The 19611-nt window shown below is 37.4% G+C and overlaps 1 protein-coding gene across 1 annotated transcript in view; it reads right to left on the bottom strand.

The window, feature by feature from the left end:
- Window positions 1-19611, bottom strand: part of LOC139720109 (tumor protein p53-inducible protein 11-like) — a 207283-nt gene that overhangs the window by 135623 nt on the left and 52049 nt on the right. Inside the window, exon 2 of the mRNA XM_071631477.1 lies at window positions 6654-6885. Coding sequence (XP_071487578.1) covers window positions 6654-6817 — 164 coding nt within the window. The 5' untranslated portion in view covers window positions 6818-6885. The remainder of the gene's footprint in view (window positions 1-6653; window positions 6886-19611) is intronic.

Here is a 19611-nt window from a genome sequence, read left to right on the forward strand (position 1 = left end):
GTCTTAATGGTAGATAAAGTAAGAAGCACTAATATTTGAGTGATGGAACTCTTAATACCCAGTTGGTACTTAAACAGGTGTTACAGCATACACTCGTCTCTCTTTTTCTTTTTTATTTCTGCTTTTCTGGAAATTGGGTTAGATTGCTTTTATGAAGGTCATATCCATTAACTTCTGAATCTGAAAGCCAGACTCGCCGCATCGACTGGACGAGGCATATCGAATGACCTCTTCCGGAGATTATTTCATTTTTTTCCCCCTCCAGTTAATACTTTATGGTACGTGATGAGTTACCTGGAGATGAAGAAGTTGAGGATCTCTATATATATATTTGGCCTGGTGCTTGTGCCTGGAGATGGCCTAGATTTGCCCGAGAGCCCTTTGTTCACTTTTTTTTTTCCTTGCCACTGGGGTCAATTGTCACGGAAACCAAGGCATTGCTAGATTGCGGGGACAATGGCATCCAGGCGCACAGAGTTTAAAGGAGCAAGTCGAATTCACGAGGATAGAAGTCTCAGGCCTTAATATATTTTATGGAAGAGAATCAGTCAATGATGACGACCACACTTATCTCTTTCCCACCATGTCCTCAGTTGTATTGTATTATTATAGAATCTCAGTGCAAGTCAAAAGTGGCAAACATTCATACACATTTGTATATGAAATGTGACATTTGTATAATGAAATGTGACATTTGTATACAGCATCCAGAAAATCTTGTTTCATCTGATGAATATATTTCCATCAACCACCTTTGCTTTCTCTCTCTCTCTCTCTGTCTCTCTCTCTCTCTTTGCTTGTTTCTCTTCACATGCAATCACTTCTTACTTCTGTTTCCTCCTCTTTTATTCAATTCTCTTTCAGTTTGAAATTCTGCTATCACTGTGAGAATGGTGACACAATTTATTGAATGCGAATGAGAGTAATATTTGATGTAAATATCATAATTCCTATTAATCCAAATTCCATCATTCATACATCACATTATATTGGTGATAATGCATTTTACAAATACACTTCATTATCACTGGTGCCTCATTATGTGACATGTAGATTATCAAATTTAGACATTTCCTGCATCAACGCCTATGTCATGCTAGGATGTGGGTGCAAGAAGGTTCTTAGTCGACATTTGCAACATCACACACCATTTTGTCACTCTACGATGAACCCTGGAGGGACATTTCCAGGTCTGTCGGCAAATTTCACACTTCGTCATCACCGAAAAAAAAAAAAAGGATAGCTGGATGAACTCAGAGTGCAGAAATCAATGACCAAACAGACATACTGGTGAGAAATCTTGCTAGAAATCACAAAGTCTACCTTGAACGTTGGCCAAACAATTGTCAACAGGATGTGAGCATATTTACACTTACCAAAAACAAGAGAGAGAAAATAAGAGATGAAGATGTCATGCACAATTCCTCATATATTCTACATGTTCTTACTTCAAGCTAAGAAGTTAAAAGGTATAATATAGTTGTGGTTGAGATGGGGCTTCAGGTTTCCAACTTGTTTTGTAAGATTATGAGAAACCTCTTCAAATGAAATATGAAAGAGCATACAATTTTAAAGGAGTTCAAAGTTTATTTGATGAAAACTGGTTTTGAAACAGCTGAGATATCTAACTAAAAGGAATCCTAATAAAAGGTGGGACCCACCTTTTTTAGGATCATTTTGTTTTACTGTGTTTTTGGATATCTGTGCCATTTCAAAACCAATTTTCATCAAATAGACTTTGAATTCCTTTCAGAATAAATATGAATAATATACATGAATTACTGCTACCAAATGCAGGGAGTGTTTGTTTTTTTCAAAATCATTCACTTAACATCAAAAGAAGATTATACTAAACATAATGGTTGAAAAGAAGTGATTGTTTTGAAAGTAATGTAATGTAAATGATTGTTATCATCTTTTTATCTTCTAATCAAACTGACTTGTTTGCTATTCCATTTGATATTTTTTTTCTCATTTCATAAAATTAAACTTGCAAGCAGCGGGACTTGTATTCAAAAGAAACAAGTAGAGTTTTGATCATGTCTATGAAAATGAATCCATTAGCAATGGCACCTCAATAAACCCATCATAGAAAGGGAACCAGGCATGCCATACAGCACCCTGGTACAACTCTTCAGGGAATAATCAAAACGTTGGCATCAGTGGGTTGGAATGCTTGATAAAGATCGAAGATTCATTAAGTTTATCTTACGCTAGCTGTCTATTTCAATGCTTAGACAAATAACACAGGCCTGTAAGCGTGCGAAGTGAAGATGTTTTTAATTGATTCTGAAAATTAACTGAGATAAAAAAAACGCGCCACACATTTTCAGGCAGCAGAAGTACCAGAGCGCTATAAAACAAGAAGCAGAAAGATACATCATACATATTCACACCACAGGGCAGCACGGCATATCACAGGCCCAGATTGCCATGGCATGAATTGTCAGCCTTGAGACATATGCTGGCATATGGGAAACGCATACCTATACAGTCTTGCCAAACTCGATAAGTTTGATTAATGTGCTCTACCGGCACCTAGGAGGGCTAATTTTAGCCCAATTACATCTCTCAACAAGAATATCGAATGAACTGAGTTTAAATTACTTGGGAGCACAATATTTGGGATGCAGCCATGCCCCGGGGAAGGGGGGAAAAAGAGGAAGAAAATTAAAATCCTGCTCATCTAAAAAGGTCACACAGTATTCCCCACTTTTCAATCAGGAAAGTAAGCCCTCAATATCAATCTCGAGGAGACACAAATTTTTTGGCGAACCAATATGGCCAGCACATTAGATTGCTTACAAGAAATTTCACAGGGATGGAAAAAACAGAATTGGGGCAGGGAAATCCGCAATACATCAAAAATACTCAGAGCTGTCAACTTTTGAGCATTATGAAGAATTATGTGTTGTAAAACAAAAACAAAACAAAATAAAAATAAAAAACAAGCAAAAAATCATACTTCGTCAGCTGAGGATGAGGAAGGCATTAAGTTGCCACTAAACCCATAGAGTTTGAGGCAACTTAACGTCCTTTTCATTCTTAGCCAATGATTTGTACGAAAAATCACATTTTACTAGTAATGAAAAAAAACCCCACATATTACAGTATGCTAAATCAAGTCTCAGAAAAGAAAACATTTTGTTTTCAACAGATATCTTATTTTTTATGACAAAAATCATACTAGTTAGAAGTCCTTTGTATAATTTGAAGAGAGGAGGAAAAGAAAGAAATAAGACAACAAAGAGAAAATACATAGAATGGTAAACAAGAAAAATAAATGGAAGCAAAACAGAAGGGAGAAAAAGAGATGTCAATCATCAGTGGAAAAGATGGAGATAAATTAAATCAAAAGTAGAGCTAAAAAAATAGATGATTGATATGCAACACTAGATGATTAGCAAATACCCAGACTGCCCCTTTAATGCTGAAGGCAATCAGTGACTCGAACATCAAATCAAATTCACTTGACGTGTACAATATCAAGCTGCTGCGCATCTACAGAAGCCGCTGAAACTGGGGCAGACACACTTTGAATTAATCTCGCAGCGAAGATCAACTCGCAAGATCAGCCGTGCTGTCAGGGGTAGATGTGAACAGATTCATTCTGTGTACAACAATACACACACAGACACACAAAACGTATGCACACACACACACACAGTGCACACACAAACAATCTCTATCTCTTTCTTTCTCTATTTTTCTTTATCACTATCACACACACATACACACACAGCCATAGAGAGTGTATGCACACACACACACAGTGCACACACAATCAATCTCTATCTCTTTCTTTCTCTATTTTTCTTTATCACTATCACACACACATACACACACAGCCACAGAGAGTGTATGCACACACAAAGACACAAAATCTTTTTTTTTTCTCTCTCTATTATTTTCTACCAGACACAAACACACACACACACACACAGGCACACAGGCACAAGTACACACACTCTCAAAGACACACACAATTTCTTTATTTCCTTCTATCTCTCTCCCTCTCTCTCTCTCCATCTATACTGTATTTTCCTCAATCACACACACACACTACACAAACAGGCACAGAAAGCATGCACACACACACACACACACACACACACACACAAAGACACAGACAAGCCCTCCCTTCTCTCTCTCTCTCTCTCTCTCTCTCTCTCTCTGTCACTCAGGAAAAATGAATACTCCAGCATTTTAATTTCTCTGCTCAGCCATTCCATGGATATGTTTGCATACATATCACTGGTATGGGGGTCAGCTTCTCTTCTTTTTTTTTTTTCTTGAGGGAAAGGGGGTAGGGGGAGCGGAGGAGAAGGGAAATTTGATCCACATGGTCATTTCCCTCTCCTAACAACAGGAGTGGACGAGTGCTCGAGCCCTAATAAAGGAGCACAGCCCACACTTGAGAAGGCATTGAGAAATGACAGCAAAGTTATTTACATACCAATTGCGAAGTTGATGGTTAGAATGACCTATATTTTAATGCAGTGCAATGCACAGGGAATTTAAGTCCACATATTCTGTGCATGTACACATACAAATAATAATTACTTTTTAATTTAATCCTTTACGGTGTATGATTCGATATTTTGCTTTCTGTCAGTCTAGCATGTACTCGACCTATCTCTCTTTCCCCCCTCTCTCTCTCTCTCTAACAAATTAGACAAATATTTTATTTTAAGACTCTTACCTTCAGCTGCTCTTTTCAATTTGTTGATACAGTAGGCCTATATCTCTCCTAAACATATCACTCTCATATCTACAGTGATTGCTCTAACTGATTACCCTCCCTAAGTCATATTTAGTGGGATTCACATGGAGGCGAATTAGCATTTGATACAAATCTCCAGATTTTGTTTTTGCAATCAAAATCTCAAGATTTTTGCCTGTGTAAACACAAGAATCCCAATAATTATCACAATCAGTATCAAGATGCTAATCCCAAGAAATTTTGCATCTATTCCTGAATTATCACGATTATTTGCCATGTGAACCATGTTGACAATGTGAACACTGGAGCAAATAATCTCAAGATCTTGTATGTATCCCATCATTCAAAGTGCACATCACAACAGCATGCGCACCACGTTATTTGTTGTATTAATTTGCCATAGGCAACAGTTGTTAGTGGCCAAGTAATAATACACGGCATTTTGTCTCACCTTTTGCACAAGCGCTTGCTGAGTGCGCGAAAGCTTGCTACTGTACAAAGTGCACAGACTCTTGTTGCAATTTCCAAATGCGCAAACATCATGCTACATATGGAAGTGCGAGTCTTTCCTCCTTCAGTGCAGAGCCGACTACAAAGTTATGAAACTTTTTTTTTAAGTTCGTGCCTTCTCTAGATAATAATCATAGATAATGATAATTACATTGGATGGCTTTAATTCATAGAATACCAGGGAATATTGCACTCATTAGGGCAAATATTCCCTGGGTATCCCATACATCAACATCATAATGTAATTATCTTTCCCTCTTTAAGCTCACACCCTTCTCTATCTGCCCTTATCTATCACTCTCATTTTAGCTATCTATCTCTCGCTCTCTTTATCTTTCTCTCCCTCATCTACCGTATGTAAAAAAAAAAATTACAACGGGAACCTCCGCAATGATAACTTTAAAAATAGTGAATCAATCCAAATACAATTTCAGGGTATGAAATAATAACTCATTGCCCAAATCTTACAGAAAACCTCAATTTGCTTCAGTGGTAAAAAAAAAAAAAACTGAGGATTTTGTAGAGTATGTCAGGAATCTCTTCCCTCCAAGTTCTGTCTATGGTGTTTACACATTAATGTGCAGTTCCAAAAGGATTCAAGTGATAAACTTGGAAGAATCAGACTCATGACATGCTTCACAACAATCCACATTTCTCTGTGACTGCTCAACCAATTTGAATGGGGTTTTCTGCAAAATAGAGCTAAGATGTTATATTTCAAGACCCTGAAGTAGCGTTTGGACAGTTTAATCACACTGGGTGTTATCAACGCGAAAATCCGATTGTATTTTTTGGGGGACATACTGTATATCTATTCCATGAATCTATTCCATGAATGTTTCTGTCTTCCTACATCTCCATATATCTATCTTGTGTCTCTCTGCATCTATACTTCTGTCCATCTCACTCTTTTTTTGTTTTTGTTTTATCTTTTCCTTTACTGCTCAATTTTGCTGTCAAGATCTTAACCCCTGATTTTTGTTTCTAGGTTATGTCCTTTAATCGGTTCCCATATCCTGTTTTTTTTTTCAACTTCTGTCTCCCTCTTAGTTGTTCCTTTTTTCTCTTCTCCTGTCTCTTTTTTTTTTCTATCTCTAATCATCTGTCCTACATGTTGTATGTCTTCTCTTTTTCTAACCTCTCCACCAGTTTTCATTTTCATCTCTCTTCATCTTGTCTTCTCCCTCCCACCCTCCCCCTTTCTCACTCACTCTGAGACCCCTATCACTTTTTAAGTTCTGTCTCAGCATAAGTCTGGTTTTTCTTTTTCTCTGTTTCATACCATTTTTGTCTCTCTTCATCCTGTCCACTCTCCCCTTCCCCCTCTGATCTCTGTCTCTCTATCTCTCTCTCTATATGTTTTCTCTTACTACATCTTATCTTCTTCCTCCCCATGTCCTCTCAAAACCTGCCACCTTACCTCAGGGGAGGCACAAATCTCCTCGACGAGTCCTGACGTAGCAGCATGTTGACCTGTACGCCTTTATCCCGGTTATTTGCGGCAACGCTGCCTTGTTGCTCCTTAGTCTCCTTCCCGGACCCGCCGTTCGTCCCAGCCTCTGGAGTTTTAAATGAGGTAGCCATGGCAACAATGGGATGTGTTCCACTGGAGCTATGACACGCTGATGTTACTGTCTCTAATGTGTTGTATCCTGCAAAGGAGGAAAGAAATGTATGTATCCTTACATAGCATGGCATAACAATGATATGATGAGATGATGCTCAGATTTTGATTTTGGGTACAAAGTGGGACAGACAGCTACAGAAAGAAGAAAATACATCAAACATGCTGTAATACTACACTGTATCTCAGGATGTACGTGGTGGCACATTAAAGATTAAGAGGATTATTCTTGCTTTATGGGAAATAAGTTTTAAGACATCTGTGGTAAATGCCTAATAAAGAACTCCAGTGCACCCTGCAAAGGATAAACCAAAGATGTATGAACAATATGAAAAATGATTAAATTACTTTTAAAAACACCAATATTCACAATATTCACTGATAGGATTCAGAAGGAAAATACACAGCTTCACACCTCATTAAAATGCCCCTTTTTGACTTGACGAGGTCAATACATGTGTCATCTAATGCTACAGAGATGTGGTTCAATGTATGCTGCTATCAATCCACATACCCCCTGCCAGTAAAGTGCATATGAAGAATTTGTTCGCAAAAACCGATAAGTCCATATTTTCCAAATGGAGATATTTACAATTAAAGGTCAAGAAAAACAAAGAGGATAATAAGAAAATGCTTGCTTCTTTTGACCATAATTTCAAAAATGTACTTTAATGTAATGACCAATATATCATTTATAAGGTATTATTTTGTACTTTATGACAGAGACCGTACTTCAAAATCTACAAAAATGGACTTATCGGTTTTTGCGAACAAAGTCTTCATATATTTTACTATCATTCCTTGTCCCTGATTGTCTCTTTTTTGCTCTATTTCTCTCAGTCTTTCTCTGTCAGAGACAGCCATTCACTATGCTTCTTACCGAGGTAGCTATAGTAAGAAATGTAAGTGCCGTCCCTGCTTTGCAGTCACAAGTAAATCTCCTAAGACTTCCAACTTGGGACGTATCCCGGCGGCATCACTATCCTTTAGAATTCACCGAGATGAAAGGGCAATAACTAAATTGAGCTGAGTCCCGTTCACGCACTCAATCGTCCAACTGCGAAGAGTCGCAAAATTCAGGCATACGTCACAAACATGGAGAAGCTGAAGCAAAAAAAAGAAAGAGTGGTTTGTCTTGTGTAGCGGGTCAAAAACAAATTTCTTGGGCGTGCATTTGTAAATGATGAGTAAATAACCCTCTTTGGAAATCAGAAGTCAGCCACTTCCTCTTTGCCCAAAGGCCTGCCTGTGAATAGGACGCGATGGATCCCTCACCTCACTGTCGGCCGGTGAACGAGAGAGACAGATTTCTTGGCAAACGTCCGAATGCCATCCATCAGTCAAGGAGGTGGGTTCTGACGTGCCGAGGCTACTTTCTTCATTTCCCCCTCCACACCCCCGCAATCCCTCCTCACAGATAGCGAAGGACAAAAGTGAAATTACGCCCTGATGAGGCGCGGTGTAGCGGTGTGAGAGACAGGTGAGATGGAAAAAAAAAAAGGCCTCAAAGTGTGATTATGTTCATTCCATGCACGACAGACCCTTCCTTGCAAACTTCATCCTCTCGCAGGTGATATGACCGAGAGAGGAATACGCATCAGACATGATTAATGAAGCAAAAGTAACAGACCGTTCAAAATGTGACCACCATACGATGGTCGATAAGAAGCGTAATGGTTTTTGAAATGCCGTTCATTCATCGGGTAAGGACATCCAGCGAGGATTGTAAAAGCACTCTCTCAGCTTTGTATTTGAGACACTGCATGAACAAGACCCGCTGTGCAATATGTATTTGAACCATGCCAGTAATTGAATGGTCAATAAGAATAAATTTTTTCATATACAGTGGGGGATCCAGGAATTCCGTAAGGGGGGGGGGGATGGCGCAAAAAATATTTCTGGTGGCACTTCCCGGTTTAATCAGCTGACAAGCATTAAAAAAAGGCTTCAGCTGCTTTATGGAGCAAAAATTAAAGGTGGGCGCAAGTGCCCCCTTTCATTTTCTTTATTTCTTTTTTTTTTCAAAGAAACTGATTTAATTTTTAAATAATTGTTCAAAAGATTAACTGCAGCCTCAAGGGAACAATGCTATGTTACTGTCCAAGATGCATTACAGTCACATATGACCAAACAGGTGTGTATGGGTTGTACATGTTCTGGCACATGCAAATCAGAAGGCAGGATTTCTTCTGTAAAAGGGCAAATATATTTATCATTTAAATTATGTGTGTATTAGCAGAGTGCTTGTATTTTGTGATACTTTCTTTGATCAGGGACTTTTTATGCTCTTCTTATGTTATTCAAACTGGTGTGTGTATGTGTGTGTTTGTGTCTGTAAGAGTGTTTTTACATTTCATTACCCTCAGAGAAGCTTTCTGTAGTGTGAAAATATTATGGCAACTAAAAACTGGTAATAAATTATGATAGCTCATTTGCTAAAATGTGAAGTAAATTCAGCAGAGTTGTAATACATTGAAAAGAGAAAAAATTTGGAAATAATGATATTACATCTTATTGTCACTGTAAAATTTGATTTACATCTCATATTTTCTTATTTAAAGTGTTGCACTGAATAACTGTTAAAGGGGAAGGCTAGTAACTGATCAGTGGGAATCAGTGGAAATGCTGGGAGATGATTGTTCCAATCCTTGTGGGATTCATTCAAGAGTTCATTGTATATCTATTGTTGTATGAAAATGATTTGCTTCAGAACGGTCTTATATTCAAGTAATGTGCAGATTAATGCTCCGTCACTGACCAGGGACGCTAACCTGGAAGCATTAAACTGCACATTACTTGAATATGAGACCATTCTAAAGCAAATCATTTTCACACAACAATAGATATACAATGAACTCTTGAATGAATCCCATAAGGATTGGAACAATCATCTCCCAGCATTTCCACTGATTCCCACTGATCAGTTACTAGCCTTCCCCTTTAAACACATAGTTTTGGTGATGATAGAGACAATTACATCATCATCAAATTGTGCATAATGTACTATGCATATTGGCCTACATGCCAAGGTTTTTAAATATCTTGGTCACAGTATAAACACATATTACATAGCAATAAATAAAGCACTGTGCAATGGGAAAACTGACTAATACAGAATACTGCCAGTGTGGATGGAGTCCTAAGGCTGCGTTCACATAGAAGTATTCGGTATTCGCTAAATTCGCTATTCACTATTCGCTATTCGCTATTCGCTATTCGCTATTCGCTATTCGGGCACCGAATACACCATTACCCGCACCGTCAACTCACCATCCCATGCAGTGAGGATTTCTTCATCCTACATCCCAGCAAATCTTATTAACAATTTCTTAACTGCATCAGAATGTCAGTCTACATGCTTGTTTTTGCTAAAGGGCAAATCCAGACCAAAAGTGTCATTATTTCATAAACGAGAGACGGTATACGCTGCAAGAAAATCGAACAAGCTCGATTCCCACTTTGCTATACTTTTCGCAGCTATTCATACTTTCGAATAGTGCCCTCCTATGTGAACCGGTGTGAGGAAATCCTATCATTTGATTCAAGCTATTCGCGTGCCCTCAAAAAAACGAGCCCGAATACCCGAATAGTATACTTCCATGTGAACGCAGCCTAAGGCAAAATTTCAGCTGCACTGCTACTGTGGAGACCGAAGGCCATATAGGTCATTATCACATGCTCATAAAGGACTAGCAAATCATTAGGAGATAGAAAAAAAACATGTATACATGTTATGCCATGACAGAGTAATGTCTTTGTATTAAAATATATCAAAAAAAGACTCAACAATTATCTTTGGTGACATCATTACTGGACCCAAAATGTGAAGAGAAGCAAAGCATTAATATGGAATGAAGAAAGTTACATAACCCTCGGTGCATGTGGTGATTTGTTTTTTTTAATGATCTACTTTCTCATCCCCACCCCTGTCCAAAAAAAAAAAAAAAAAAAAAAATCAAAGTGTATTTTTGAGTGATAGTTGAAACAAAATATTCCAAACAGCCTTGTCTTTGTTTGAATTAACCCAATGAGGACGGTTTGATTTGCTAAAGCATGCATTTCCCATAGACACCTGCCTGAGTGTACTCGGGACTCGTCCTCAACATCAGGTTAAAAGAAAAGAAAATCAAAGCGCACACCAAATTGTTCCATCCAGAAACATAACTTCATACGTACATGGCACTTGTTACTGGTCACCACAAAAGCCTGATGTCACTGAGCAACAATTTTCTGGTTTGACATTGTTGACATCACAATGAATTGTCAATTTTGCCAGTAATACCCCCCCCCCCAAAAAAAAAAAAAAAAAAATCATGACTGCATTGAGCTTTAAAGGGATCGTATAGTTTTGATTGGGACCTAACTTCAGGTTTCTAACATTATTTAGTGAGATAATGAGAACCTCTTAAGAATGTAAAAGAGCATGTAATTTCAAGAGGAATTCAACATTTACATGATACAAATTGGTTTTGAAATGGCTGAGATATCAAAAACACAGCGATCCTAATAAAAGGTGGGACCCACCTCTTATTACGATTGCTATGTTTTACTCTGTTTTTGGATGTCTCAGTCATTCTAATCATATCTGCAGGCTGTAAGAAATCCACACAGTGACAGCAGCTCAATTCAGGAGCCTATACCACAGTCACATACCCTACATAACCATTGAAAAGTTTATATTCTTTTCTAAAACCTTTGTACACTTTGATATCCACCGAGATTAAAAAGCTCCTGCCTGCTCCTGCCTGTGAATAGGAATGAGGCAATTAGCTTCCTCAGGTTATATCGGCAGTTTGAACTTTAAGGACGTTTCTCAGCTACAGTGAAGTCCATGTCATTTTCTTCTAACTTTCCATACCATAACTTTGACCAATCTGAAGTCAAAATATGTAAATAAAACCACAGGTTCGTGTGCTTGTTTTTCTTTTACGGTACTTTGAAGAATATGACAATCTGCCATCCAGTACTAATGATAGCATTACAGGATCAAGGCCATGACAGGCACTAAAATCTGCGATGGCAAATTTAAATATCCACAGCTCCTTGTTCTACTTTGTTTTTGGATGTGTCAGCCATTCCAAAACTGAATTTCATCAAACAAACTTTGAATTCCTTTTAGATGGGTATGCTCTCTACTATTTCATAAGTATGTTCTTGGTATCTTACAAAAAGTTAAAAGCTCAATCCGTATCTCCACCAATACTGCACCATCCCTTTAAAGGTGTTTACTGAGTGACAAAATACTTGCTTGTAATCGCACTTGTAATTGTCGAGTGCGCGCAGCAAATGCTCCTTTATTGTGACATCACTGACCAACCTGTGCAGCTACAATTCACACAAACATAACTGAGGAACGTCCTTAAGTCTTCTACACTGGGAACCTTAAACAGTGTGTATGATGCCGAGGGGTTATCTGTGCCAATTGGCACTCAAGGCACACACAGGGTTAACACGGTCTTTCCTAATTGCCAAGGCTGCCTTGACATCATATTGAACAGTCTTGAAATGCAGAGAAGAGGTTACTTTGAGTGTCAATCTTGACATTAAAAACAATCCAAAACAAAACATGAAATTTTTAATTTGTCAAGCACATCAAGCATCCACTTTACAGTTTTTCTCAGCTGTGTAAAATTCAATGACTGTGTATTCCAACATGAAGGGTCACATATTACAAGGCATAGATTGATAAAAGTGTTATGATCCTTCAACGTTTATTGCAGAGCCATCTTGTGTAAAATTCAATGACTGTGTATTCTAATATGAAGGGTCACATGTTACAAGGCATATATTGATTGAAGTGTTATGATCCTTCAGCGTTTATTGCAGAGCCATCTTCTGTCGGTTTCACAATGACTATCTTCACATCTTCATTAGAAGAAATATCTTTTTTTTTCCTTTTCTTTCCTCCCTCACATACTCCTCCCCCCCCCCCCCCCTCTCTCTCTCTCTCAATATAAAACTAAGAGTACTACATTGACCTCTATGCACACACATGCATTTTCAATCTATCTGATGCATCTGTTAAAAGTCATGGTTGGACAATTAATATTCATCAATTACTGGAGTCCATATCTTGATTAACAGTTCAGCAATCCTCGTTATTTTGACATCGAAGGAGACCATATTTTTGTATTTGATCTGCTTCCCCCCTTTTTTTTTGACACAACACTGTTCCAAGTATCAATGTATGCATTTTCTACCTGTTCCAATCTAAAGAAAATCTGGCATTGGGTAACAACAGATGATGAACTCAAGACCAAATCCAGACATAGAATTGGGAGCAGGGCAAATTATCATATTGGGGGTTTGAAAAAAATCAAGAAGTTTAGTACTGAACAGGTTGTTAATAAGCCAGTTTGTAATTAACTCATGTGCAAGTTGGTACAAACGACCTTTCCATTTTCTCAGTTGGTTAGGCACTTCACTCATATTCAAAGTAACATACCTGTAAGTTTGCCCGGCATAACAATTTATGGAATTCGTGTTAAACAAAAAATGATCTTGCAGAGCGAGACCAGGTGACCAGAACGGTCCGTCAAACAACCCTCAGGGGATGCATCCATTTCTTTGTTTTGTATTGAATGCATTAAAACATGTTTATATTCCTATTGCTAAATACCAGGTTTGCTGTCAGGTGGATGTAATGGTAAGTATCATGTACAAGGATTGCATGAATAATCATTATATGACAGATGCTTATCTCCGTGAATTTAAAAACCATCATGTGTTTTGGTACGAATGACCTTTTTCTGCTCATGCGCAAAGTAGAACTACGAACTGGCTTATCTATGTACAGACATTTTTCACAAATGAGGAGGTCATGACACTTTTGTGAGATGTTGTCTTTGTGATTTGACATCCAGGCTATTATAACTACACTCTGATAATTGTCAGTTTGAGATATTTTCCCATGTTCTTAAATTTGTGGTCCGACAGTGATTCACGAAATTCACAAATATTAAACCCTTGTACAAATGTAACAGCTTATACAGTATTTCTCATTGCATTGCATATTGCAAGAATTATCAATTTGTGTGAGTATTTGAGTCAACACAAAAGAGTTAAGTAGTTTCTACTTTGTATTACAAAAATTATTATTTTTTTTATAACTGTTAATCTAATGAACGTATCAACGAGACATTTAGCTCATTAAGAAGCTATAAGAAACTTGCTCTGTTTGGTCAGTGCCATAACAGTTTTAATCAACAGATTTTACTTGCTGCCAGTAACAACCCAGGCCTTAGACATGCAGTAAGTTCAGCTGATTGGAAAATGCATAGAGGCTTAAAAAGAAATGAAGACAAATAAAATCTTTAAAAATGCTTACTATTTTGTGCCTTAAAAGGTGAATATTCATATAAGTTGAGGTTAATTTGTAGTTACAAACATTACTGGCAACTCAGGAAAGCAAGAGTGTAAGTCTTATATTACAATGACTATTTGATAGATTTATAGCATCTCTTCTAGTTTTGACATCTCTTTGTTTGGTTTAGTTTTTTTTTTTTTTGACAAGGTTATCCCCTGACAAACAAAACATTATGTTTGCTTGAACTATGACCACTCTGGTTCATCAGAACGGCTAGGGGGTGACCGACATGTCAGAGTGATAAGAATCAAAATGTTGGGACTCTTTCCCCCCGCACTTCCTGCTTCTTAAATCCAAATCAAGTGATCCATGACAGAGTCCTCATCTGACAAAAAAAAAAGAAAAAAAAATCTTTGACTTATTCTAGCGTAACTTTTTATTATTTTCATAGGATGTCTTTGCATTCTTTTTCTCCCACTCTGTCTGTCTCTTTCTTTCTCTCTCCTTCTCTCTCTCTTTCCCTCTCTCTTTTTCTCTGCCCAAATGCCCTTTGGGCAATTTGTGTGTGTGTGTGTGTGTGTGTGTGTGTGTGTGTGTGTGTGTGTGTGTGTGTGTAACTGTGTGTTTTTTGCTCTTCACACATATTCTTTAAACCCTTGCCACAATCTAGCAAACCCCCTGCATGTGCAGTGCCCTTGTAATAGGTACTTGAAAACCAAGTGTGTTAGCTAAAGTCAGAGACATAAACCCTATGAAGACTAATCCCTGATATACTCTGGCAGGTGTACATGGAGAGCATGTGCTATAGCACAATTGGTGCGTCCTAAACAGGTTAACCTGTTTTAAGACTATCCACCTTTCAGATCATTCTTTCATCATTTAACAGTGGCCAACTATACTACCCTGCTACCTCTTCAAATTACCATTTCCACCATGATATCACCTTGAAACTATCCTGAAATAAGACTAGAGTATGATAAGTTTGTCCCTCCTAATTGTCCTTCTTTGTCATATCAGCTACAAGTCAATTGATATTTCCTGCATTCTATCAGAGGTAAAACCTGGAGAACAATATGAAATATTTCTTTAACCAGATATCAGCACCATATTTACAAGACCTGTGTTCTCATATTGAGCTGAGTTGAGTTGAATTTTAATAATAATATTAACAATGTATTTCTAAATTTTTACATGTGAATAAACATGAAATTACATAACATATAATACCGGCAACATGAAATATTTTAGGATACAACGATATGCAAGGTATAGTGTACTTACAGTTATACATACATATTTTACACACTTATATTTACCTCACATAAAAATAGCAAATCGTGGCGTAGCTTCATTCAATTTCATTATGACATGTTGATAAAAAAAAGACAAAAAACATTAGACATATTCATGGGCAAAGGTTCTCTAAACAAAAGAGAATGTTGTTAAAGAGAGAAACCTAAATTTAGCATCAGTGCTGGTCAAGAATGGTTCTCCCATCATACCTACATTGCAGATGCTAAAGGCTTGCGGTGGGAAATACAATCGCCACCGAAAAGTGTCCTATTTCTCTTTTCCATTAGTAACAGATGACATGTATCAATTAAACATGGCCATGCCTGCTTCTGCACATGTGCATGCTGCATCCATGTTTGCTTAACCCGTTGAGGACTGTTTGATTTTGCTACAACACACATGTCCCATAGACAGCTGCCCAAGTATACTCGGGACTCATCCTGAATGGGTTAAAATTTCCTTGCATGATTCTACATGTATTTTCATTTGTTGGATTATCAGAGAGAGCGTGAATGAACTTTTTGTTTCATGAATGCATTTCTCTCTCTCTCTCTCTCTCTCTTTCCATCTATTTATCTATATCTCTCTCTTTCTCTCTATCTATTCATCTATCTCTTCCCTTCCTATATTTTATCATATGTCACTTTTTTATTCCATTTCTGTTTCCAATGTTATCTTTCACTGTATATCTCTCTCCATGTCTCTTTTTGTTTCCATTTTTTGTCTTTCACGGTCTGCCTCTCTCTCTTTGTCTCTCCCTCAGTATGTTACCAGTTTTATCTTACTCTCTGTCTTTTTATATCCTTTTCTTCCCTTCTCAATCTCCCCATTCCTATCTCATTCTACACCTCTCACTCTCTTCTCTCAAATATTATATTTCACTATGTCTTTCTACTCATCCAATTGTATATATTTAACTATGTCTCAATTTTGCTAAAACTTTATATTTCACTATATAAGCTCTGTCTTTCCTATTAAATATTTCATTTTATCTCTCTGCCTCTCTAGTTCTATATTGAAATATGCCTCAATCTCTCTAAAATTGTATATTTCACTATGAAATTTGTCTTTCCTATTCTATACTTCACTATATCTCTCCAATTCTCCAACTGTCTATTTTACTATGTCTCAATTTCTCACAGATTTTGTCTTTTATTACGATGATCAATCTCTCTCATTCCATTACTTAACTATGTCTCTCTCCCTCCAAATTTATATTTTACTTTGTCTCTAGTTCTCTCAAACTGTATATCATTTGTCTCTTTCTATTACACCTCTCTTTATTATTTGTAAGACACTTTCTCTTTCTGACTCTGTGCATCACACCATCTATCTCTATCTACCTATCTTTATCCTTATGTTATCTATCTCTCTATCTGGTATATATATATATCTATCTCTCATTGCCATAGATTAACTGGCATGAATCTTAAAGCTGGTTATTTACAAAATTTAATCTCCTTGCATACATTCATGTTGGTTTGACTGTCAGGGAAATTACATTTCTAATGTGACTGATTTTTGTCCAACTCATTTTTTTTTCTACAATTAGAGACACCCTTTTTAAATAGGAACTGTCTTCCAATTATTATGTGATTTTGATTCGATAAGTTGTATGAATAAAAGAGGCAGGTCCATAAAGAAATGTCATGAAATTGGCTTGCACAATAGATGCAATTCTTATCAATCCACAATCCATAAAGCTAGTGCTCAATTTGTGTCTACTTGGAAACCTGACTATATCGACCAAGTGATTGAGTAAACGTAATTATGAAAGATCACTGTTCAGCAAATAAGGAAATTAGCTATCAAAACACAGTTTATGACATTCACAAAGTATAACAGGTACAACTTGTGCTTGTAAAGGATACTTAAATACAAGTACAGTAGGGCCTTTGTATATCCTACTTGCTAGACAGTACGCAAATTAAGAAATTCCACTCAAGACAAATCTTCTGCCAGCAGCTCGGGATAAAGGCATCCAAATGTTTCTCTTGGGCTTGCAATAGAGTTGGTGATAACAGTTCGGTTCACACGCTGTTCCTGAACTTTAAGTTGAGGTCAAAAACTTAACTCTCGATGATTAGCTTGTAGTTAAGCACCGTGTGGATGCAGACAAAAGTTAGCAATCTTAAAGTTTACTCGATGATTAGAACCACGAGACATCTTGGGGTTTACGCTCTCTCCACAAGCCACGGGGAGGGGGGTCCCCACTCGTATTTTCGCTCCGTGTGGACACAATAATCAATGAGCTTGTGAGTTAGCACAAACCTCGCGTCTCGTTCGTTGCGCTATTTTGTATGGGCACAAGGTCATCTAGCGAAGACTGCACTTCTGTTGTAATCATCTAGTGGGATTCGCTCGTAAGTTGTAACTTAAAGTCTAGGTGCCCGTGTGAGCCCGCATCGTGAATTCACGAGTGGAGCTAATCATCGACAGTTAAGTTTTCGACCTAAACTTCAAGTTTGGCAACTGTGTGTGAATGTAACTATTGCCAAGCTCAAATGCAGCCTTGCTATAGATTGCAAACACATCAGAGAACAAATTAATTATCCCATAATATTCAGCCCTTGAACAATGATATCAATTTTAATGGGCAGGGGAATAAATCATTAATTTAGTATCCACACTATCAAGGGATATGAAATCAGAAACAGACCAATTTGCAAAGGGTGTAACCATTGTCTGTGCATCATCATAGACAAAAAATCTTGAAAGCTATAGAACACACCAATCAAATTGCTTGATTGGAACAACTACTTTATGTGTGCTATGGTCTACGGCACACAGCTTTAAACAGAATATAAGGAAAGAAGAAAACACATCATAAATGCATGGTGCTGTGGGTGAAGAGAACAAAAAATGAGACAACCCGGCAATAAGAGAATACTTTATTTGAATTTTTAATGCTACTGATGGGAGATCCTGGAGAAAAGCTTTGACAAATTGCTGATTTGTGTTTTCCTATACGATGATACACATTAATCTTGGTCTAGCTTCCATGTAACTCCTCTCCTGAGGGACCAACGTGTCACAGGCAATCCGCTTTTTATTAGTTTCTGAGAAATTCCCATTGAAAGGGTTGGTACCGCATCGGTTAAGATGGTGGATTCAGATTTTAACTTTTTGCACGATAATTAGAAATGATTTAGGAAATATTATTAAACAGCATACAATTCTAAGGGGAAGATAAAGTTTATTTGATGAAAATTAGTTTTAAAATGAATGAAATATCCAAAAAAGAAAAATTAAAACAAAGTGGTCCTAATAAAAGGTGGGTCCCACCTTTTATTAGGACCTCTCTGTTTTTGAAAATCTCAGCCATTATAAAACCAATTTTCATCAAATAAACTTTGAATTCCTCTTAGAATTCCATGCTCTTTCATATTTCATAAGGGGTTTCTCATTATCTCACAAAAAAATAAAACCTGAAACCCTATCTCAACAAAAACTGCACCATCCCTTTAAGCAAAAGAGTGGGAGATTTTGCAAAAATAATGGCCCTAAAGGGGGAGATCTCTCATCTAAAACGGGAGAGTTGGGAGTCTATAAAAGCAACACACAAAAAAAGAAAGAATGCATAAAAGATGACAGTACATCATGATCAAAAAGAATAAAAACAAACACATACTAGGTTCATGCTGCTATACTATTGTACTGGTTATTTCCACATTGGGTAACTGTAGTACAATAACCTTTAAGTTGGTTGTACAATGTATGTCTTGGATAATGGATGGATGCCTTGCACAAAATGGTTGCACGCAGCCATCCAACTGAACGTAACCTTAAGTAGCAGACGGTTTTTGCACATGCGTTTCTTCTTTTATTCGCATGTCAAGACTCATTTCCACTGCACACAACTTTCCGAGGAGCAATTCTCCATACTGTAGACTGAATTCCAGCTACCACTAATATAGGTATGTGTACACAACTGATCCTGTCTACACATTGTGCCGAGTTGCACACACATGACAACGTCGTCGACTCCAGCGGGTCATTTCACTGGCTACACTTCAAAGGTGGTCGCTCCTCCCGATTCGATTGGGCGGCAGATAATATTCCAAAACAAACCCAACCCCAAAAACTACCTCAGGGAGGTGAGGCTATGTAGGGAATGACTTTAAACCAAAATTGAACTCCTAATTAGAAACCTAG

The sequence above is a fragment of the Diadema antillarum genome, unplaced genomic scaffold (genome assembly GCF_040938485.1).
Source record: "Diadema antillarum isolate AM-2024a unplaced genomic scaffold, OU_Dant_1.0 scf00000122, whole genome shotgun sequence".
Taxonomy (NCBI): Eukaryota; Metazoa; Echinodermata; class Echinoidea; order Diadematoida; family Diadematidae; genus Diadema; species Diadema antillarum.